Raw genomic sequence first — 24916 nt, 5'->3', positions numbered from 1 at the left:
GACAGTGGTAAAAAATTAATGTGGATGAATCTGACAAAATAAGAGAGAGAATTTTGGATTAATTTGGATTAATGTGTCATTAAACCGTGATTAAGAGGTTTAACAAATTTGCTCTACCTGTGATTTATCTCCTTAAACTGTTACTATCTCTGTAAGAGAGACAGAGTACTTCAATGGTATGCTCACTGTCCTGTTTCATTACTCTCTTGTTTCAGTGGTCAGTGATCAATGATTGATATAAAAAGATTTTGGTATAGATTCTTCATGTGTAAACCTGAGTGAACTTATGAAAATGGTTTAAAATTGGATCGCTCAAGGGTGGCAATCCATGTATTGCAGAAATACATGAAAGTTCTTTTATCTTCAGACCTTAATATGATGCAATATCTAAAAAACAAAACAAAAAAAAAACTTGTGGAAGGTTATTAAAGGCTCACAGATTTCTATTAGGCACTTTGAAGAAATAGCCAGATTTTCAAATTGTTCTCAGAGGGACTTGCCAGGTTACAGCATTTTTGGAAAACCAGTTGTTTAATGTAAGTATCTAATTGGGAATGGAGCTATTTGGAATTTTTTTGCCTTTTATGTTTGCTTTTTGTATTTTATACCAAATGTTTACAGATACTTTAAAACTATCCAAATAAGCAAAACCAAATAAAACCAGCATTCACATCTGTGACAGTCCCCTGCAATGCATACTCTGGACAACAACACAGAGAGGAACATTTTGGCCAATATACTGAATCAAAGGCCTACTTTGATAACGTATTTCTATTGATGCAAGTATCTGTCCTGTATAATTAAAACACTATGTTTTCCTAATTCAGAGCCTCAAATATTTATATACCACATGCTGCACCTTATTTCTGAGTTTCTCCAAAAGCCAACTCAACAGCTCTTTCCCCTTCTTTCATCTTTACTTACCACCTCTGTTACTATTTCTGAACATTGCTGAGATAGAAACAAGGCAATCTAATCCTCTTTTAATAGTAAATATTGTCCTCCCTCACCCTTGTCCTTTCTGTGGGTATTTTTATTGCAGGGTCTACAGCTTTCTTGTCTCGTGAATTCCCATCTGGCCAAATCTAGTATGTTCCCTACATTTATTAACATAAATAATTAAATAATAAAAGAAACATAAATTTTAAAACTAGAATGTATTTCTTTGTTCTCCGTCTTATTGCCAGAGGGAAAAAGTAATACTTGAATGGAAATTACAATTAAACTGCACCTTATTGGAAAGGCAGTTTTGAAAATAACGTCACATGACCTCAGTTGGACTTTGAGGATGGGAACCCAAGAAAAGGTATAATGACTATATTAAGTGTTATTCAGAACTGGAATTCAATTCTGTATTAAATATTTTGTAGGAGAAAAATGGCAGTTCAAAGCAGACTTTGCTGAACTTCGTATTAAAAATCATTATTTTCTCTATGTGCTAAGACTTTGCACATCTGTGATGAAAGCACATAGATGAAAGATTTATAATTATTAGAAAACAAACTACCAACCTTTCCCCACTTTTTCCCAAAGAGCTGTTCTGTAAACATACATCTGACAAAGTTCAAAGTCTCGAATACTTGCAATTTCAGTAAGATCTGAATGTAGCCTAAATCCCCAGAGAAATTCTATCCTGAGGTCTGACCAATGCCTTTATAGTCCACTGTTTTATCTCTTACACTGGAGAGGGTTAGAGGAAAATGCAGAAACACTTTGGAAGGCATATGATAGGTTCCACAGAGTCAGCTGTTGTGCTAAGTTACCATGGACACATTAGGGAATTGATGGACTAATTACAGCCTGGTGTGAGGAACCAGAGTAAATATCTGATGGATTAAATGTCTACACAGCAAAATATTGATTGTTTTCCTTGCTTACAGCCCACCAGATAAACCACAGGTTAGTAGACTGTATGAAAAAAAAACCTGCAAAGGGTTTATCATCACTCATTCTTAAGGAAACACATTCTGAAACAACACAATACCTATGTTAAAAATAATCTTCATTTTAGCCTAAAAAATGTGTGCTTTATCAGTCATGTTTCTTCCACAAATAAAATAATGTTGTCTTTCTGAATTGGATCTGTGAACCGGTTTTGCGATGACATTTTTGCACTAGAAAAAATGCAAGTTTTTCTGTATTATTATCATGCTGGTTAATTTAAATTTATGTTTTTTAATGTTTGTAAACTTTTTCAAAAACTCACTAAAGAGATGTGAATTAATATTTTCTTACTATAACAAAGTTATTGCCCTATTATGCCAGAAAATATCTATGTGGCATCTGGAATCAACCAGTTATAGCCATGTGACAGAACATTATGAATTTACTGTCTATGAAACATAGATTTTCCTGTTATTTAGGAATATCTTCAGAATATTTTTAAGAACATAAATGTGTTCATTAAATACTTTTTCTCTAGCTTTATTTCTCATGCAATATAATCTCTAGCCTCCCACATCACAAACGGAATGCCTCTGCAAGCATTCTGAATTCTGCTGTTTGATACATTTTCTTTTTGTTTACTGCAGTATTATAATAATCCTTTTAGCCCTATTACGCATTATAATGCGTGAGCCCAGACTGAATACTGGAGGCTGTAATTTAGATTCAGATTCTGCTCCCCTTTATAAAGCTCTTGAGCTGCACCCTTGTGAGTCAAGACATCAGCAGAATCCTTTGATTCAATTTTAGCTTGGCATTTAATTGTGAACTATGTATTATTCTGTAAATAAACTATAACCAATGGTTTAAAGCAGCAATCATTTACAAGGAACATGAAATGTGAAGCTCCAGGCTCTAGCTGGTTCTACTGGTTCACATAAGAAGAAAAAGAGCACTTCTTGTCTGGAAATTCAGCACAATGACTGCTAGTTGACTACTTCTTCTTTCACATAAAATCATAATGCAAAAGTACAGAGCAATTTTGAATTCTGTAGATACTAGAGTTTACTAGACATAAAAAATGTTAGAATTGAACCTGGAACATACTATTGTATAAAGATAACAAGATGAAAGGATTATTTGATGTTGTCCACTCATTGGCCTAATAATTAATTGTAGTGGTTTTGACCGTACAGAATCACAGAATTGGTCAGGGTGGAAGGTACCGCAGTGGTCATCTGGTCCAACCTCCCTGCTCAAGCAGGGTCATCCTAGGGCATATTGCACAGGATTGTGTCCAGATGGTTCTTGAATATCTGCAGTGAAGGAGACCCCCCGATCTCTCTGGTCAATCTGTTCCAGAGCTTGGTCACCTGCACAGTAAAGAAGTTCTTCCTCATGTTCAAGTGGAACTTCCTGTGCATCAGTTTCTGCCCTTTGCCTCTTGTCCTATTGCTTGGTACCACCAAGAAGAGCCTGGATCCATCTTCTCAGCACTGTCCCTTAAGACACTTATAGGCATTGATGGTGTCCGCTATCAGTTGTCTCTTCTCAAGGCTGAACAAGCCCTGTTCCCTCAGCTTTTCCTCATAAGAGAGATTCTCCCATCCCTTAATCATCTTTGTTGCCCTCCTCTGGACCTGCTCCAGGAGCTCCATGTCTCTCTTGCTCTGAGGAGCCCAGAACAGGACACAACACTCTGGACATAGCCTCACCAGGGCTGAGTAGACGGGCAGGATCATCTCCCTCGACTTGCAGGCAATGTCCTTCCTATTACACCGCAGGATACCCTTGGCCTTCTTGTCCACAAGGGCATACTGCTCACTCATGAACAGGTTGTTGTCCACCAGGACCCCCAGGTCCTTCTCCTCAGAGCTGCTTTCCAGCAGTTCAACCCCCAGCCTGTGCTGGTGCATGGGGTTATCCTCCCCCAGGTGCAGGACCTTGCATTTACCTGTGTTGAATTTCAGAGTGTTCTTCTCTGCCCATCTCTCCAACCTGCTGAGGTCCTTCTGGAGGGTTGTGCAGCACTCTGGGGTATTGGCTGCATCAATCTCTGAAGCAGAAGGCTCCTAACTGTCCTCAGCTCTTAGGAATCTTGAGCAGCTGCTATGTGCCTTTGCAATGAGCTTCTATGTAAGCTAGGCTCTGCACTTTCATTGCATCCCATTGACTAAGACAAAGTAATTAAAATGAGAAAGATGTACAGAGGCTTCTCATTTTCACAAATGTATTCATATTAATCACCCTATCTGTGACCTTTCTCCTATTTACCTCTTTATGCCCTTGTATTTCCCTGTCAAATTACACTCCTTCATAGCATCATTTGTGGGCTATATTTTGTTGTTTCTGGCATAATGAGGCTGATCCCTCATTAGGGTAAGGCTCATAGCTGTCACATTAAAAATGAGCAATATTCTTTAACAGACAAAGTTTGCTCAAAATCAGTGTGGCAGACAAGAGGCCAGGTTTATATTTACCATTTTAGCACAGCACAGTTAATGAAGCACATACAGAGGATTATTTTGTCGAGTCTAACAAATGCATATCATACTAATATTTGATCTATAATCCTATACAGTTCTAAGTCCAGGAGATGTATTTAACACAGAGATTAATAGTTAAAGTTTATTAATACTTAATCAAACTGGAGTAATCTTCACTTGTAAGCTCAACTAACAACACCATTTTAAAGCTTTGCTTTTGGTGGCATTTTTGTGGATGGATTAGTAGAAATGAATTTTTTCTGCACTTTTTTTTAAGTATAGGTTTTGGCAGATATTTAAAATGAAAATGCCATGTTATTTTTAAACAAAACCTTTCATTTACAACTTAAACCAGTTATTCATATGTAAGTTAATTTATAGTAAAAAAGAGTTCTCTGTAGCAGTCTACAATCAAAATAGAGTGTTCTCAAACTACAAAACCAAAGCATTTTAACTGAAAACATCCATCTTTAAACCATTTTCATTGTTCATGGCCAAATTTTCAAGACACACACCATAAGGAATTTTATTAGAAAGGTAAAAAGAAGAGACAATGAATAATTTATTATATAAGTAAAATGGGTTTTTTATTAGTATCACATTTTAATCTAGTGCTGATTTGAATGGCAATTAATAAGTCTTTGTACTCAGTAGATTAAGCAAAAATATTCCAAGTACATTTTATTTTCTATCTTTTGTACATAACTCACAAAGAAGTCACATCTGTCCCAGATTGAATGAATTTGCAAAGACAGAAAGAATAAATACATCAGAAAGTTTTTGCATAGGAACACATATAAATTGTACTGGAGTTATAACTCAGAACTTAAAATATATGCTTTTATGTATTTAATGTGAATTTACAAAAGTGTGTACTGAAAATGAAACATGATCCTCATAAATACCTCTTAGGTACTGAAGGGTCAAAACTAAATTCTTTCATTCAAGCAGGAACTAATGTACAGTGTTATTTTGAACATAGATATATGTTAGTTTTCAAATCTGTTTCAGCTCTCAGTAATTGTAGTCGTAACATGCAGGTGGTAATGGGAGCAATGATGCCAGGATGACTCTCTCCAGGTGCAGGTATAATCTTAAGAATGTTCACCACACCAGACCATCCTTAGGCTTAAAGGTCTCATTTGTCATTGGTCAATTGACCAGAGTACTGTAGAGAACACATTTTCAATGCACAGGTTGTACTAAATTTTTTGGTCTTTGATTATTTAGTATATTAAGTTTCATCTCCGTCATCACATTAATTTCACTGTTTATTATTCCTTGAAACTATTAATCATTATGACCGATATGGTTCCAGATATTGTGCCAGCATATGTTTAGATTTTCCAGTATATATGCTATCAAGTTAGTATTTTAATTTCCCATTAGACTTTTTTTTCCTTTTTCTCAGAACTATCATTCAGATTTAAGGAAAGCTAGTGTAGGTGAGATGATTTAAAATAAATGTCAAAATCACAGATAAGTGTTAGAACAAATGGCCCATGTGAACTAAAGTACTGCAATTTATCCTATAGTTCATCTTCATATTGAAACATATCGGCATACGAAAATTATAAAGTTGAGTCTAGTGACCTAATCTATATAATCCTCTTTGTGGGACGCTTCTGACAGCACATGCAGAAGAGCAAAAAGACTAGGAAAAAAACTTGCATTGCTTTAATTCAGATTAATTGAATTTCTAAGGAAATCCAAAAGATTTATTTAATGAGAAGTCATTACACTGTCCTCTCATACTGGTTGATGGACACCCACCTTTCAAATTTCCTTATTTTCTTTCACATTTCCTCCAGTATACTGCCATTTCTTATATGCATTAGCCCTGAAATATGCCTCTGCAGCCCTGTAGAACTACCTGTCTTATCAAACAGTACATGAATACAGAAAATTTTTCAGTGCCTATAAATCCCAGCTTTTTCATTTGGATTTATCAACTTAACCTATCATCTGCTCTCTTGAGACAATTTAGGCAAAGACCCATTGGAGAACTTTTACCCCTGACAGGTTTGTATCTCTGTATGGCTTGTAAGAATATTTGATTTTTTACCTCATGTCTGTATCTTAGCCACCGATAGTTTGCTTCTTCAATTTAGTTCTTTGGTTTGTAAATAATCTATATTTCTGACTTACCTTCCTCTCCCTCTTGCTGTTGAGATTAATGATACAGTCTGACGAGCAAGTGACTTGCAGATCTTCATTAACAAAAAGTATATATAGAATGAGTACAATTCCTATCCTATGCCCTACAGGCTGATTCAGTTTGCTGCTTTAATTAGTCAGAAATCAGGTCTACTTTTAAATATTGTAGGGCTAATGTATTTTTCTCCATACTAAGATGCACAGGACAAAGCAGTGATCTGGGATTTCTAAACCTTAAGTATTTAGTGGGGATGATGCTGCTCAGTGCTCTGCTCTCTATGAAATAACATTACTCTGAGTAGCTGCTGCCTTTTCAATTTTGGAATTTCTCAATCTCCCACAATGTTTCAAGAATGGATAAAAGCTTTCATCCGTGCCATTTATCTGCTGAGGTGTGAGACTCCCAGAAAGAACATGACTAGCCTGCATGACCTCAATGAATGTGAAGTATTAAATGGCTTATCTAGTACCTTTCACAGCACAACAGATTAGAGAAAGACCATGTACACTGGCACTTCATTAACTGCTATCATCTAGCTACAATATTCTCTAGGAACATAATACTGTTTAATTTTTTGTCGTGCCACTTCTTCCCTTCTGTTTGAACACCTGATAACATCAGGCATAAAATGGTAAGTAGTTCAAATTTTGCTGATGTTGGAGGACTTTAAACCATGAATTTCAGTTTTTAGCAGATTGAAGGACAAGAAAGAGTATATCCTCAAATATTCACTAGGTTCTCTGAAACTACTTATGTACTGGGCTACTATGATGATATATTTGGATCCCTGGTTAACTAATAAATAGCAGTGTTGCATCTCTAAATTTAGTCTTTTATTTATAACCTTGACAGCACAGGTACAGGGTAGATTTTAATAATGGCTTTAAACCATCTTTATTAATCCTCTTCATCTCAGGCTTCACCAGGGTGTAGCTATAGGAGTCTGATTAAATTGGACTCACTGCATCCAATATCACCCTCACAAGAAGCCAGTTCAATTTTTCTCAGACACCATACCCTAGTATCCACACTGCTCACCAGATGTTCTGGGATGCATGCTGGGACAGGTCTCGCTAGCTGCCACTCAGGATTATGACACTAGATAAACCTGTATTGTTCTATGCCACAGTGTTTGTAAGCTTTTAAGCACCAGTGGAAAAGGAGGTCCATCTATGCTTATAAAGATCATTCCATTTAATGAGCAAAGTAGCTGAGCTACATTGTATGGTAATGCACATCAGAGCAAGGTGCTCTGGAATAAAGTCTTGGAGCAGTACACTACAGAACTTCTGCAATGACGGGTTGCAGAAGTGTAGCTGTCCTCATGTAAACAAACACAAAACATATTGAGCTCATAAAAATAATAACATTCAAGAGATTTTGACACATAGGCCCTCTGATTTTTTTGAGTTAATTTTTTTTTAATAAAAGCCTAGAAATAGTCTTTTTCTTACCTTTTTTGATATTGCAGTTATATCAAGGTGTACTGGTTTTGGCTAGGATGGAGATTATTTTTTCACAGTAGCTAGTATAGGACTGTGTTTTGAAATTATGCTGAACACAGGGTTGATAATATAGAGATGTTTTTGTAATTGCTAGGCAGTGCTTTTCATACTGCCACACTGGCAAGGAGGCTGGGGGTGCATGGGAAGCTGGGAGGAGACACAGCTGGAACAGGTGACCCAAACTGACCAAAGGGATATTCCATGGAATCATGCTCAGTGTATAAAGTGGGGGGAAGAAGGAAGAAGCATAGGAGGACATTTGAAGTGATGGTGTTTGTCTTCCCAAGTCACTGTTAGACATGATGGGTCCCTGCTCTCCTGGGCATGGCTGAACACCTACCTGCCCTTGGGAAGCAGTGAATGAATTCCTTGGTTTGCTTTGTTCGCATACGTGGCTTTTGCTTTCCCTATTACACTGTCTTTATCTCAACCCATGAGATTTCCAGCTTTTACCCTTCTGATTCTCTTCTCAATCCTACTGGTGGAAGAGTAAGCACTTGACTGTGTGGTACATGGTTGTTGGCTGGGGTTAAGCCATGACACAGGGCTTGCTGAAAATCAGTATTAAAAGTCCAAAATGCTACTCATATTTTTTTTTTTAATTTGAGCTCTAGTTGTTAAAAGTTATCAAGAACTGTAGATTAAAATTATATGACATTACTGGCTCCTGTTTGATATCCTATTGAGTTACTGTTGAAATTGAAAGTATTTTATCACAGTCATGCTCTGACATCAATTTTTGATCTTTCTCCAAGTACAGAACTATGCTGAGCACTGTTCAATATAAAAGATACACTTATACTTACATAGAGATTGCACTGTTGAATGCTTCTGGATTTTTATGCAATGCTATTGATAACTCTACTGTTACTACTTTAATAATGGACCTGTTGCCATCCCTTTCATTCTTGATATGAGAAGTGAAAGAGTACTTTTTATTACTTGTCACTTCACTCTTATTATTAGTATGTTCTTTGTTTCCTTACTACATTTTACAAATTCCTAGTTTCTAGTTTGCTATTAAATTTTTGTCCTTATTCTGTTTACCATAGTTATTTTCACATTTACTCATAGCTGAGCTGAATGTTTTTACATGTGTAATCTTTTTTTTTTTTAAGTTGTAGTTCTAGCAGAACATTATTAAATTGTTCCCAACACCATCCACATTTCTTGAATTGAAACTATTTCTGCAGGGGTTATGACTTCTAATTATCTCAGGTCTATAATATTGGACTTTTCAAGCAGCACTGTGTGTATTCGTGTCTAAATACATCATTTCTTTGTTATATAAATTACAGAGCAAAGTTAATAATTTACTGCATTTTGTGATCAATTCCTCTATCAATCACAATGTGAATTAAAGCAGGCATCGTGCCATGCAGATGTCATCTTTGCCTCTGAAATTCTCCCTTCCTGTCCCTTTTAGTGAAAATTTCCTCCCATGACAATATATTACTTCAGGAGCTGGAGAACTCGCTATGATGGAGGGTATATTGTTTGGATCTACAGTCAGACTGTATTACCTTCAATGATCCCAATGATCCCAATGCTTCTGCTGTGGAGGGAAACATGACTATGTGTCAAACCCTCTACAGGATTTTATCCAGCCACTTTGGTTTTTTCCTAGCCTTCTGTTCTTCACTACTCTACAGCAGGGGCTCAGTAATGCTTCTGCACTGCATTGCTGCCATATATTACCGATTTTATAATAAAATAATATTTGTTCTCCTGTAGAAAAAAAAGCAATATATGCCATATCTCTCCAGATTATTGACATGTACTGCCAACATTGTGGTATAATGTTGATATAATGTGTCAAGTTGGCTTTGTTGATTTTCAATACCCTATAAAAACCACTATTAAGTATTTATAGAACTCACCTTTTCCTAAGCTTCAAACTTTACCTGCAGAGCTTAAAGCCATTTTAATTTGTTACCTGTTTTCTAGAAGTCCCTAGTCTGCTCCTGAGATAATGACTGATCTTACTTTGGCTCTTATTTACTCTTTCCATAAATAAAACACAAATTCTGAGTAGCTGGACACTCATCTGTTTGTGGCAGTGGAAGACATGGGGTTTTCTGAAAATGTAAGTGTAAATATTGCAGAACTCAATAGAGATTCATGAATGCTACTGATATCTATAGTTTCATACTGACTCATGTAATTTCTAATGGAAGATTAAAAAAAACCACAATATTTTTTAATCATATTCAATGTTCAGAAACAAATGGGAATAGTTTGGTGACCTTCCTAATAAGACTTTAACCCGAAATCTTTTCTCCTCTTAATTTAGGTCAAAGAAGCTCTTTATTTTGCGTATGACTCTGTAACCTTATTTAATTATTCTCTGGATGTAGCTATTGTTAAGCCCCTAAAATTTAGCACAGTTCAGCACATATTTCAGCTGCTTACACTGGGGAATGTGTTTTAAAATCGCTTCACACTTATTAAAATACAAATTATTCCAGAGCAAGGATATGCTGCTGCGACAAATGAATACATTTTATTCATAAAGTGTACAAGTGAAAATTCAACCTATTCAAGAATATTGTCAAAATGGTTTTGTATGATAATGTTTGTACCTGAATAAACATGTTGGGTGAAGTAATTACATGTACTGTAATAATGACTACTAATGGGAAACAACTACACAGAGATGAAAAACTAAACGTTGACAGCTTTTTTATTTCTAAAAAGAATTACTTCTAATATATCTTTCTGATACTTCTAATAAAATAGTTCTAAAATTTTAAATATATTTCTAAAAAATCATGGCTCCTTCAAAACACTTTTTAAAAATATATCTCAATGCTGAAAGAAATTTACTTACCTTTTTTTTCTCCCTCTTCTAGATATTTTTAGATGCAGATACAATCCGCCTGGGAAATCTACCAGTGGGTTCCTTTTCCTCCTCCTCCTCCTCCTCCTCCTCTTCCTTCTCCTCCTCCTCCTCACCCAGCTCTTCAGATCCTCGCCAGACTATCTATGAGCTCTGCGTCTGTCCCAATGGTAAACTTTACCTGTCCCCAGCAGGAGCAGGCTCCACATGTCAATCGAGTAGCAACATCTGCTTGTGGAGCTAGAATGACTCCATTTTATCCTCACACCAGAATAGCCTTTTGTTACTATCCCTCTGCTTCACAGTTCTGCTCGGTTTCCCTTGTGACAAGTTCAACGCTTCAAAAGGCCTGCAGAGCAACTTCTTCCAGTGTAAGCAGGAATACAGCGCTGCCTTCTCTTGTGGTGTGTGGTGCCACTCAACATAGAGATGGGAGTGACATACTGAGAAATAAATGTATTTTTCATCAGGAAACCTAGAACATAAAATCACCTTTTTTTCCAAAAGGGACAATAACACAGGTGCCTTTGCTACTTGAAGTGAAGCACATAGTTTTAGATTTTTGCAGGACCTGGATATGAACTGCACATATATATATATATATAGTACATAAATTTGCCCAGAATCTGATGTTGAGATGAATTGGTTCCCTCTGTATGATAAATAACTTTACTGTCTAAAAGCACAATTTTCCATTCATCTTTTTGGATGTAAACTTTTATCCCTGAATTTTAAAATTTTGAAGCATTGTGTGATGCTTGCTTTATTACACAAATTCAGTAAATGATTTTTAATACAAAAAGAGACAGAATCCATCCCTGAGTTTGGTTTCTTTAAATATGTGTTGTTACTCTTTGTCTACCAAGTCTAGGGTTTTATACACTAGGTAAATTTTGGAAGTGCTCAGCAATATTACCTTTCAAAGTTTAAAAACCATATGGTCTTGTTTGTCAGATCTGAATGACCTTATAGAATATTTTCATGGCTGCTGCATGTGAAGTGATTGCTTTAAGTAAAACATACAATTTCTGGAAAAGAAGAACAGGGTAAAGAAGTAAATTCTGATGATATGTTTGTTGATCAGTGTATTGCTCTTCACAAGGTACTTGTAATTGGCAAATATAAAAACCAAGAGAGAAATCTTCAAAGGTTCATCTTATCCATTTTCTGGCTATGTCAAACTGCTGCCATTTGAACACAGTAAAAATGTTGGTACTAATGTAACATGTGATGCTGAGAAGCAGTGCACTAGCAACTTGTATGACATTCACATTTATTATTCTCTTTTGTTTATCATCTACTGCTAAGGTTTCAAAGTAATAGTAATATATATAAAATCACATATTAAACAATATTCAGTATTAAAAAGTATGTTGATATTACACTGACTTTATCAGGTCTGTGTTTAAAATATGCAGCCACATTTGCACTCAATGCTCACTACTGACTTTCTTTTTTGACAAACCTCATGACAGATTTCTTTGTTGTGTCAATGTTCTTACTTGTTTGGCTTGGTTGGTAATTGAAATATTATGAAAAATGCTTTGGTATACTGCTGGTAAATTTGTTCGCAACATTGATTAACAAGAGTATCTTGAAACTTGCAGAACCCAGGAATGTAAAACAGTATAAAAATGCTTCCTATTGTGGAAGATGACTTGATTACATGAGGTAAGTGAGCTTTTTAATTCTATGCTTCAAATTACATCACCTAGCTTGTAGTTTTAGAGGCTTCCGAATGTAAGATCATAAATGAAATGACAGCTTTTGCAAAGTAATTCTAAAGTCAGGGCAGACAGTGCAATTTGGGTACTTGTACGCAATTTTTTTTCTTAGAGAAAAAAATGAAAATGAGCAAACTAATACTATGATTGCCTTTGCATTTTATTACCACCTAATTAGGTTGATTTTTTTTTCACTTCAGATGAAATTCACTCCTATGCAGAAGACCAGCACAGGACATGTCAATGGCTTGACTGGTGCTTGCCTTATCTTTGGCCCTCTTCAGAGGTGTGAATTTCACCCCATAGCAAGAATTCTGTATTTGCAGTTTTTACCAGCTAAATTAAGATTTCAAATTGATTATTTTACCACTTCAAAAGAATACCATTAACAGCTGATTTTTTTTTTTGAGAATTTTATTCTTGGAAAGAAAATATATTAGAAAATATTGCAAGAAAATGTATTAGAACATGAGGATTTTTAGTAAGAGGGACAAAAAGAGATACAGATGGCAAAGAAGATGACAATAAAAGATTAGAAAGTGTAGCTGTACAATACACACTTAAAACTGCAGGGATATAAATGTCTTTTTCTTATGTACACAAGTAATAGAATGGTAGTGTGAGAGTCATGGTTAAACAGTATTTCAGGAGGAAAAGTATATAGATATGTATGAGGGCACATCTATATGTAGTCATTATCTGTGCACACCTACATACACCTGTTGCTGAAAAGATGAACAAACATATAGTGACTAATCTATTTGGTGAATTAAAATATGGCTTCTTACAATATAAATAGCCTAAGGATTTTTTTTTCCCCCTTAAATAAACCCGTGGAATGGCTTGCAGATACTTTGTCATGAATTCCGTACTGAAAAGTTCTTGTTTGTTTGCTTTTTACCTTATGTGATTACTTACCTGTTATAAGTATAAAAAAGGTTTCTACTCACTGGATGGAAAGACCAACCTTTATAAATTTTACACAACTTGGGTGGAATGGGCAGGTACAAAAAAAAATATTTTGTTACTAGCTTATTTTAACAACAAGACTGGAATAATTTGCCACTTGGTATGAAGTGCAGATATGTGGATGGAGCACTGGACTCCACAAAATCAAGTAGGTCCACATAACTCTTCACTGTCAGGATATTCTTTATTGCAATCCCTTCAGTCTGAAGTAGAGAGTATTTAAGAGCTTCACCAACCGATTAGGTAGCATAACAAATTCTCGTAATGTCTCAGTATTGTGGTGAATTTCATAATATCAATGTTTTACTTTAAATTCATCAAAAACTGTAAGAAGGGAAAAAAACCCAGTTTTTATTTTAAAAAGTATTTCTAGCCCACATGATTTCAGGGATTATTGCAAAAGTGATTTAATGGACTTACAGAAGTAAAATTTTAGAATACCATCCTTATGACTGCAATGACGTATATGAAAAGACCTTATTGGCTACATGAATTAATATATATCATAGATTAACCTCCTGTAAAAAATCTATGTCATGATATTATAGGATACTGTCTCTTTCTTGTTTAAAAAAAAAAAAAAAAAAAAAGAAAAATAAAAGCATCAGCCAACCTCTCTGAGCACTGTTATGGTTTTGTATAGCAGTTCATTCATCGTTTAAGTGTTAAGACCAAAGACTGACACTTCTATTATATCTAACACTATGACACTGCTGTTTCTACTAATTCTGTTGGAATGAAGAGATGAGAAGTTGTAATTACAACATGAAATTGTAACATAGTTTAGATTTGTGCAGCATTTTGAGCTGTAGACTGTCACTTTTTTCCAGAGTTTAAATTTTTTTGTCAGTGTGTTGCAATTACCTGACTGTTCATGCATAGGGTGAAAACAAAGGCGTATGTATTCCAAAACTTGCCAAGACATTTATTCTTTCAACTGAAGTCATACTGTTTTGCTTACAAAACAGTGGCTTGTCTGGATAACAGAACTCACTTTAAATCATTTTGAATGCAGGGGGCTATTAAGTCTGAATTGACGATACAGCCATAAATGTCTAGAAGGATTTAATGAAGGATGTTTAAGATATTTGGTTGCTAACATAATGTATTTTTTAGGGTTTTTTTGTTTTGCTTTGTTTTTAGATTCTAAATAATTGCTAAATAAAAAACAAATTAAAAACCCACAAACTAGACTGGAATTGTTATCAGCTGATTTACTGTAATGTACATGAAAGTTGGATTAAAGTTTGAGTGTCATATTGTTTCTATCAGTACTCAGTAAAGGTCTGCTAACCATATTTGTTTTGTAACCTTCATGTTAATGATTTTCTTGTGTATATAAATATATATAAAAAGATGGAAACTATTTTCTTACACATACTATGCAATATGTTTGTAGAACTGCAATATTACCAAAATTACAAAAGCTGTGCTTTTGTACTCTCTTGCTTTATGTAAAACAGATCTTTTTTCTATTCAATGGACTGTCAATCTTAGAATTGTGGATAATGTTATTCAAAAGCAGTACACTAAAATTTAAAGATTTTTTTATTTTCTTTTCCTTGGATTTTTTTGTTTTATGAAAATAATAGCAAGGTTTTGGAAGTTGGAAATTGCTTTTTCTTGGAAAGCTAGAACTTTTACAGCATGTAATTAATGCTGTCAGTTTAAAATGTCTCCTGTACTTCTTTTGTTTGGTCTTAGCGTTTTCATCTGGTGCTACTATATAACCATAAATAAATGTAATACATTAAATAGAAAACTTATAAGAACTAATTTCAAGAAAATCAAGCAGGAAAACCTCTAAGGGTGAGAGGAAGATATAGAGTAGCCAGTGAGAAACATTTAAGTTTTCTCTATATTTTTATTTGATAGATTTTATTTTTGGTAGTTTGTGTTTCCTTGCTTCTGTCTACATTAGCAGCATGGTAATAGCTTTAATTTGTTTTTCAATAGCTTTGTCCTCACACACAGATTATAGTAGAGTTTTATTTCAAAATTTTTTTGAAAACAACAGACACTGCATTTAAATGCAGTACTTATGTTAAGAAAATCCAATTTTAAAAAAGTATAGGCTTTATTTCTACATCAGCATTAGTAAAGTCCTCAAGCACAAGTCCTATGAGGAGAGGCTGAGGGAGCTGGGGCTGTTCAGCCTGGAGAAGAGGGAGGAGACCTCATCACTCTCTACAGCTCCCTGAAAGGAGGTTGTAGCCAGATGGGAGTTGGTCTCTTCTCCCAGGCAACTATCAGCAAGACAAGAGGGCATGGTCTCAAGTTGTGCCAGGGGTGGTTTAGGTTAGATATTAGAATGAATTTCTTTACAGAGAGGGTGATCAGACATTGGAATGGGCTGCCCAGGGAAGTAGTGGATTCTCCGTCCCTGGAGATCTTAAAAAAGAGACTGGATGTGGCACTTAGTGCCCTGGCCTAGTAACCGCAGCGGTAGTGGATCAAGGGTTGGACTTGATGATCTCGGAGGTGCCTTCCAACCCAGCTGATTCTATGATTCTGTGATTCTATGAAAGTCAAAATTATGGTGCTGCATCTCATCTACCATGAAAGCATATTACACTGCTCAAGTTCCTTTGTAGCTTGCCAGAATAAGGTTACACTGTATGTTTATGTTTAAACTGCAGCAGTTTACAAGCCACTTGACAACTACACAGTCATGTAAGAGGTCTTGCGTGATGTCACTAATGCAAACAAACCCCCTCTGTTTAAAATGGGTAGCGTCAGTTCTGGTAACAGCACAGCCTTGCACAAAGCTCTGGCAAAAAGCAACGTGATCATTTGGGTAGTTTGATTGCACTGAGCTCCTTGGTGCCACATTACAAGTTCAGCAATATGCACAGTAGCCAGACAACAGCTAGCTTCACAAGGCGTAAAAAACAAATGGTAATTTTTGTACAGGAACCACAATTTTATAGAACTATCAGTAGTATAGGTCCTGATAAGTCTCAAGTGACTAAAACACAATAGCTGATACAGTAAGAAAAATTATTCTTAGCCATTTTACTCAGGCTTGGACTAGTCCAATCTGGGGAAACCTACTGGCGGTAACAGATAAATGGAAGAGATAATGAAAGAAAATCCACCATAAACATTTTGTTGATTCGATACAGTCCACACTGAGACTAAAATTTAATACAAGCTCTCTGTGTAAAATAGGGTCTCTTCTGAAACTCTCAGCTGAGCTTTAGATTATGTTGTTTGAATTTGAAAATATTATTTGATCCTTAACCAATACATTTCTTACATAGGCTAGGACGAAGTAAAGTTTCAGAACAACTGAGATAAAAGCTTATATTGTATATCTGATCTGATTAGAGTCAATTAACTGCAATTGAGTTTGGCCCACTTAACTAAAAATAACAAAAATTGAAATCAGAAAGTTTTGCTGAGTTTTGGGAAAAGTTTAAGTGCAGTTCACTTTTTTAAGGAGTGTCTAGCTCAACCAGTGTCTCCAATTCTGATGTGTTTAAGCAGTGAGAGTAATTTATATTACAAAAGTTGGCCTTTGACCTAATCAACTTCTTTTAATACATGACTTGATCTGAGAAATAAAGATGGCTTTTAGTCACATGCATCCCTCCTTGTTTGTGATATCCCTGAGGGAGAAGTCCAGCTTCCAGCATCATCTACAGTGCAATGAAAAATAGGATTCAGGCATTAGGGAAGCATTACTGAAGGCAAGATGTGTTGTTTTCTGTGCTTTATGATATTATGACAGCTTGCATACAGTCATTCTTTGCCACTAAGAGATCTGTGTTCTAGCACAATAATGTATTTCAAAGTATATTTTCCAGAACTATTCTGAAAAAAAACCAAAATTGTTTTCTTTCTAGGTGAGGTTTACTTGTCCCAAACACTGCAGCAGTTAGTGAAAGTGAAATCCTCCTCCTTAACTCCCTCCCACTCTTAACTCTTCAGCTGAGCTTCAATTGTCCCCTTAGCATTCTCCTTTCTTCAAAAATAATGAAAGAATAGACAACAAAAAGAATTTAGCTATCTCTTTATCAGGGTCCTTCCTGTGTGACTTACTGGAACTGTATCAAAAGGAAAGTTTCTATCAAAGAGGAAGATTATTTGCTTTGTGACAACAGAAGTTACATAAGAAGGAAAACAAACACAGGTAAATATCAATTTTAGTCTGACTTCCTAGAAGAAACTTAGTAGCATGGAAGTTTTTAGACTATAGACTTCTTAATAACTTTTAATTTCTCAGAAGTTTTGTAATTCGTTGAATTTATTTAAAATACCATAAAATAAATATGCAAACTATGCTATCCTGTTACATTTTAGATAAGGAATATAATGGAAAATAGAAAAGGAAGCACTGAGTTCATAATTTGTCCCTCTCTACTAATGCACTTATTTACTTTTTCAAATTTGAAAGTACAAAACAGAGCTAAAATGTTAAATAGTATATAGATAACTATTAAAAACCCTACTAATAATGGAATGTTCCTTTAGTTCATCCTAGGTAAATAAATGCTCTAATTCCTTTTACAGTGGCATGCCTTTCTGTTGTTTGTGTGATCTTTGGGAGATAGGAAGCCCCTGATGAAAAAGGTAATAGAATATCTATACAGTACTAGAAGAACCAACAGTGATAGTATTTCCCATCCTACAATAGAACTGAACAAGATGTGGGGGCATTTACTCATCTGAGGAGAGAGGGTCTTCTACAGTAGTTTTATATTGTGAAGAAAATAGCCAGGATGCTTTCCAGATCTGTATTCCCCAGGGTGACTAAGACACAGCATTGCAATAACTTTTGATGGACAGACAGAAAGGCAATGGGTTTTTTTGGTCTGCATGGGAACAGGTACAGTGGTACAGTGGTACATGAAACCTACCTGAAAGAAAGAGCTGAAAATAGGCCAGTACAGTAGGGAGGATTCAAACACTGGTTAAGAAAATAGGAAATTCTGACAAATTCTGTCTTTGAATTAGGCTTTAAATGTTCACTAAAGGTTTATGCAAAAAAAATTGCCCGTGACTTCGTACTGTGTATTTCTAAAATGCATCATTAATATTAGCATAATTTTTTCTCTGCAAATTGTTCCCACTTCTGACTGCAGGTAGTACTTTGACTCCCTCACCAGGAGAACTCCAAACAATTGTGCAGTCTTCACTCATTTGTCAAAACCACTTTAATAGGTTACAAGATGTCCAAAGTGAGCGATAAAAGAAACTGATAAAAAAATCTACTGCCACTGCCTTTTCATATTTCAGTCCAGTGTTTTGCTCACAGTCGAGAAGTTACACTGGTTCTGAAAGCAATAGATTCAGTATTCCTGATCTTCCCAGTCACTTTTAAAGAGGCTCTGCAGACCATGTTGCTTCCCTTCCCTTCTCCACAGGAGAGTAAATTAGGGGAAATAATTCTTCCCACTGGGTTTGGACTTGATTTTTGTTGCATGGTGTATCTTTAGACTTACCTTAATCCCTATTTTTTAAGTGTAAAGGGGAGAGAAAAATCTCATGGCAGCTGCTAAAACTGAGATTATTAATTGGGGCAGGGAATAGGTTATTGCTTGAGATAATCATTATTGCTATGGTTGAACAAAATGCAAGAGGAGAAAGAGAGCATACAAAGAAAAAGAATGGAAAGAGGAAAAAGAGACAAAGAGTGCTATTAGAACAGCTTTACAGCTTGAAGGGGAAGAAAATTATTTTGTGTTAAAATTCCTCTTTACCTCTCTTTTTCAAATATATCATGCCAAAGTGCAGGAAGTAGAGGAAAAGCTTCAGGATAACATTGATTCAGAAACCATTTTCAAGATCAGAAATGTACTATTCAAAGGAATAAGACAGTACAAACATCAGAAAATTTCTGTTGCTACTCTAGCCATGATGAGAGGCAGAGCTGTGGAAGCTATAAGATGTGGAAGCTATAATCTATGGAAAGTATATAGAAAACAGAATGTTTTATGTACAAAAGGACAGTCCTGGAAGAAGAAGGGAGTCACTGAGGCTTACATTACCCTACAGCAGTGTAAATGGAAAATAGCTGGAACAAGAATTAGAAAATAGCGAATAGTCTATAGGTTGGTGAGGGTTTGTTTGTTTGAGGATATTTTTAATAAGAAATAATCTGGACTGTAAGGTATTCTCTTATTTCTCTTTCCTCTTCTACTGTCTTTTTTTTTTTTTGGTCCCCAAACAGCATCTGGGAGCAAGCATTGACTTCTGCTGTGATTCATTTCACAGTACTCAAGAAATGTATATACATATATAAAAATAGATATGGAAACAGGGCTACTTACAAGCATTTTGGAAACAACAGCAGCTTTCTAGTTTTATGAAAGGTTGATCCATCAGCTAAAGAATGGGACTGATGAAAGCACATGTTTGTGTTCAAGGTTTTTAAGTACATTTATGTCTGCCCATATCACATTTCACAGTTTTCAAGCCCAGATGAGTCCTCTTATATCACTTTGTAAAGAAATAGTTTATATCTCTGCTTATGAATTAGATCCTATGCAGTGCAAATTTGACATAAACATATTTATTCCCTATGATGACTATTGGCAGCTCATCTTCAAGTTTCCTAGCATAAACTGCTGGACTGTAGTAGACCTACTAAAACTCTGATCCTAAACTCGTGGTACTTCTAATTTTCTTTGGGAAAGTCTAGGACATCATACCAATCTTTTCAACAGGGCTGTGATAATAAACGTCTCTTCTCATGCATGTTAGCATACATTTGTGAGCAAGTCACCACAGGTTTAAGCAGATTCCTGAAGATGCTTCCTAAAATGATTTCTTTACCTCCAGTTTCCAAAATCTTGCATGGCTTTAATATAATGTGAGGTTTTATTTTTTTGTTTAACTATAGTACATTATGTACTTTTTAAGAGATTTAAATTATATATCTAAACCACAAAACACTATTAATGGCCATATGTTCATGAGAACTGAAAGGGAAAAATACATTTAAATCATACTGTGTCACATCTTACAGAGCAGTATAATTTCACTTGATTTAGGCAATTTTCCTATCTATTTTTAGGAAACCTAACAAGCAAACATTTAATTAAATTTGACACTGTACAGAATGCCTAAGAAATATTGTTTTAGTTAGACTATTGCAATGACAAAGTATTTACATTCCAAAGAAAAATTTCTAAATGGTGTATTATTCCCTTTTAGAAGTAAATAATGTATTATCATGTTGTGAAGTATGACAAGTTAAGTTATATCAATTTTTAAATAAATGTAAATAAAATTCTTTAGTATAAACTTCTGTGAATGTGCACTGTCAATTTATTGAACTTTTCTGGTAACATAATTAATATGGAAAATAAGCTACATGCTAACACTTTTCATATTTTATGTTGTTTCCTATTGTCTCGCATATCCTTTGTGTAAGTGGGATATACTTTTCTATGTTTTTTGTGCCAAGTTCATATATTTTTGCTCTATTATCTATTGCATATGAGCTTGTCCTTTAGATTTATTTATCCTGAATGCAGTTTTGTCACTACACTTAACATTTAGGTCAAACTCATCCAAAGCTCTGAATATGTATTTAACTATAAGTATGTGAGTCATTCCAGTAAACTTAATGGAACTTCTGAAGTTTGAAGTTTGGAGCATGATAAAATATTTTGCTGGACCAGTCTTCATAAATCAAGCAAATTAAGGCAATACCCTGCAGATCTAAAAATTACTTACCGTAAGATAGTGAAAGTGAAAGACTATTCTGACTATTCTGCAATGCTTCACTTTTGCTTAGTTTAGTTGAGTAAAGCTGCTCTTGAGAAGATACATTAATCACTACTTCCCCTTTCAGATCTGTGTGTGATTTCTATGCACCATCTTTCTGCATCATACCCATTTTTACTCCTGATTTGAATTATATTAGCATCTATTATGTTGAAAGTGTTTTTTGCAAGTCCTGAAAAGCCCTGCTGACTTTATATGAACATACTCTATTGCGTCTTTGAGGATAAATGCCATCAATCAACAGAGTGAATCGATGGCATTGGACTATGTTTCACATATACAGCTCTAGAAATTATTTATATTTGAAGCCTTGAAACATGGATAAAACCTTTACCCTGCACATAAGGGGCAAAAGCAGCTTGATTCCAAGCTTTATTTAAGATTCCAAGCTTTATTTAAGATTCCAAGCTTTAATTAAGATTATTTATCTGCCACAGTGCAGTTTGTTTATCCTGATGTTCTCTTACTAAAATTGTCTTCTCAGGTACACTGGGTGGTGTGAACCCAGATCATCAGGCATGAATTCCATAGGTTGAAGAAAATCAATTTGAATTGTCAAAAAATGAAGGTAGTGCAGAAGGCCAGTATATTGCCAGTTGTTCCACAACTCCGGAGTCTCCAAGAGGGATTTAAAAAACAAACAAGAAATTCGTTTGTAAATTGTAACAAGCTTTTGAACTTCATGACTGCCCTATTTATTATCATGGGACACAGAAGAGCTCAGAAAAATGGAGAATGAAATTTTCTTTGCACTGCAATAATCAGTAATCACAGTATAGTGAAAGAGAAGAGGAGGGAAATGACAGGTTTTACAGTCTTGCCGCCATGACAATGTCAGCTCTGTAATATCAGATTTTGTATAGGGAGATCTGGCTATCAACTGTATAAGAATTGACTACTCTATCAGTCAGCTCTACTCTGGGGAGAATAAGTATCTGCAAAACTTTTTAGTTGTGTGTTTTCAATCATCGTGATTATTCTGCTCGTGCTTTCTCTTTTTCTATCCATTAGTCTGATAACTCCTTATGACTCTTTCTGTAGGAATTGGTAGCAAATACTAGTATTTGGAAAGTTCTCCAGGCTAATGGCCTTTTGTTCTCTAGTTTAATAAAATAACACATGGAAGTAATACTTCATTTTATAAGACAAATTTAAAAATGTAGTCATAATTGCAAATTAAATTATCCTAATAGCCATCTGAATAAAACACCTTAGATATCACTCTGCATAGTTCTCCTGTTATCATTCCCTTTAGACTTCTGTGGACTCTGGAGAAACCACCCCAATGCACTTAGCCCAACCAATGTCCAAGTCTAGGTCAGACTGGCAGTGGCAGCAGGAGATGGCATTTAGGGACAGCGTGGGAGGTGGTCAATTTATACAGTCCCTTCCCCACAGACTCCCCGAGTATCCACAGTTGTATTTCCTGCCTCGTACCCTTGGTATTGGTTTATGGAGCTGTTGTGCATGGGTTTCTCTAATCCTTTTTCAAAACTGCTGACAGATGCTTTTCATAGCAGCAAGTTCCAAATGTTGACCACTTGCTGCTCAAATAAGAGATCTTTCATCTAGTTTAAACAGATCTTCAAGTAATTTCACTGGCTGCCTCTAGTTCTGTTGTAATGGGATTTAGAATAAAACAGAACAAACTGTTTCAGTTGGAAGGGACCTACAAAATCATCTAGTCCAACTGCTTGACCCCTTCAGGGCTGACCAAATGTTGAAGTGTATAACTGAGGGTGTTTTCCAAATGCCTCTTAAACACTGACAGGCTTGAGGCATCAACCACCTCTCTAGGAAGTCTGTTCCAACGTTTGACCACCCTTTTTGTGAAGAAATATTTCCTGATGTCCATTCTGAATCTTCCCTAACTGGATGAATAATGGCTCTGCAACCATCTTATCCACCACCATAAAGGTTAAACATATACCTTTCAGCCTTCAAGAGACCCCATCTTCTCTTCAGTTTCTGCTTATAATCCTCCAAAACTCTCAGATAAATCTCACCCTGTACTGGTCACTAATTAACATCTAATTTATTTGGTCTAGTAGTTCTTATGCATGTATTCTCTAGTGATTTAGCCCCTCAATGTATCTGAGAATACATTGACTGTGAGGATATCTCCAGTACCCTCAGCATCCTCTAAATTAGGCTTCTAGTCCTGGCACAGAAACACTTGTAAATTTTGCCTTTGCTCCACTCCTTGATTCCACAGAAAGGGTGATATTCTTCACAGAAAGTGTGAATAGATATTGGAATGGACTGCCCAGGGAGGTGGTGGAGTCACCATCCCTGGAGGTGTTTAAGGAAAGACTGGACATGGCACTTAGTGCCATGGTCTAGCTAGCATGGTGGTATTGAGTCATAGATTGGACTTGATGATCTCAAAGGTCTTTTCCAACCTGATTGTTTCTGTGTGATTCTGTGATTCTGTGTTTGACATTGTGCATGCCAGTCAGCCAACCTGGCTAGCAGTCTGGTTTGTCTACTCTGTTTATTGTGATTGCAACATTTATGCCCTCCTGGCCTTTCAGAGACACATTGAATATTAACCACATCCTCTCAGGGGACTCATCATTCTGAACCAGGTGCTCCTATGTTCCTGTTGCCTTTCACCTAGCTCCTACCATAAAACTCCTCTACAACCTTTTTAATTTTCAGTACCAGCACACTGGTTCCATTCTTGTTAAAGTGTGGTCTTAATAGGATCATTGTTAATAATAATAAATCTATTGGTTTTGAAGTGTTGCTGCAAAAGCTACGTGTGTTCTTCTGGTGTTATTCACCTCTCCTGACAACAAGGGTCATGCATACTCTCAAGGTGTCAGAGGTCTGTAACCACCCTTCCCAAAGCATATGAGTTATGTTGTGCTGAAAAATAACGAACCATTGTTTGAACCTTTAGCTCTCCTTTTCCAAACCTATATTAAAAACATACCACTGAAGCAGCATTTTTAGTTTTGTTTGCCCATTTTATTCTTAACAGAATCTGGCTGTAAATAACTTCTGGTCATAGTTTCTCCTTTCCTAGTAATTCTTTATCTAATTTTAGTTTGCTTATCCTCATATCCCTAAAATATTTATTTCAATAAATGTTGTCAGACATATTCATCTGGCACATAAATTTTGTTGCTCTCTGAACATTCAACAAGTTAAGACACAAAATATTTTTTTATGCTGCAGGGTAAATGGAATTTTAAAAAAGAACATTACATTTGGAGAATATTCAAGGATATTTGGGGAATATTAGAGAAAAGTCTGTGTTTTGGGCAGCTTGCTGAATTTTTCGCTTTCTCAGTGTCTAACTAAGTACATATATTCTGGTTGATCCAGTGTGGCTTCCAGACCCATTCATCTCTCTGATGGTTTCTCTCCCTAGAACCTAACCCAGTGTCTCTCCAGCAAAGCGTTCCAGCCCTGAACGGTCCAGCCTATTTTCTTATCCAACAAATCTTGTAAAGGTCAAAAGTTGGTTCAGGGTCTAAGTGATATTCCAGGTGGGCCTGCTGGGTGTTGGCTTGGTAATCACTGCTTGGAGTTGTTGCAGCTTGCAGTTGTTTCTTCCTCCAGCTAAGCTTCTGCCTTCCTGAGTAGATTTGGCTCTGACTCCTGAT

General features: G+C 35.7%; 1 protein-coding gene across 2 annotated transcripts in view; it reads left to right on the top strand.

Moving 5' to 3' along the window:
• Nucleotides 1–15731, top strand: part of SGCZ (sarcoglycan zeta) — a 427442-nt gene extending 411711 nt beyond the window's left edge. For both annotated transcript variants that reach the window (XM_032686604.1, XM_032686605.1), the window contains one exon: nt 10886–15731. In XM_032686604.1, coding sequence (XP_032542495.1) covers nt 10886–11116 — 231 coding nt within the window. In that variant the 3' untranslated portion in view covers nt 11117–15731. The remainder of the gene's footprint in view (nt 1–10885) is intronic.
• Nucleotides 15732–24916: the final 9185 nt, after the last annotated feature.

Source organism: Chiroxiphia lanceolata, chromosome 4 (genome assembly GCF_009829145.1).
Source record: "Chiroxiphia lanceolata isolate bChiLan1 chromosome 4, bChiLan1.pri, whole genome shotgun sequence".
NCBI classification, from domain to species: Eukaryota; Metazoa; Chordata; class Aves; order Passeriformes; family Pipridae; genus Chiroxiphia; species Chiroxiphia lanceolata.
This window is presented reverse-complemented; position numbering and strand designations above follow the sequence as displayed.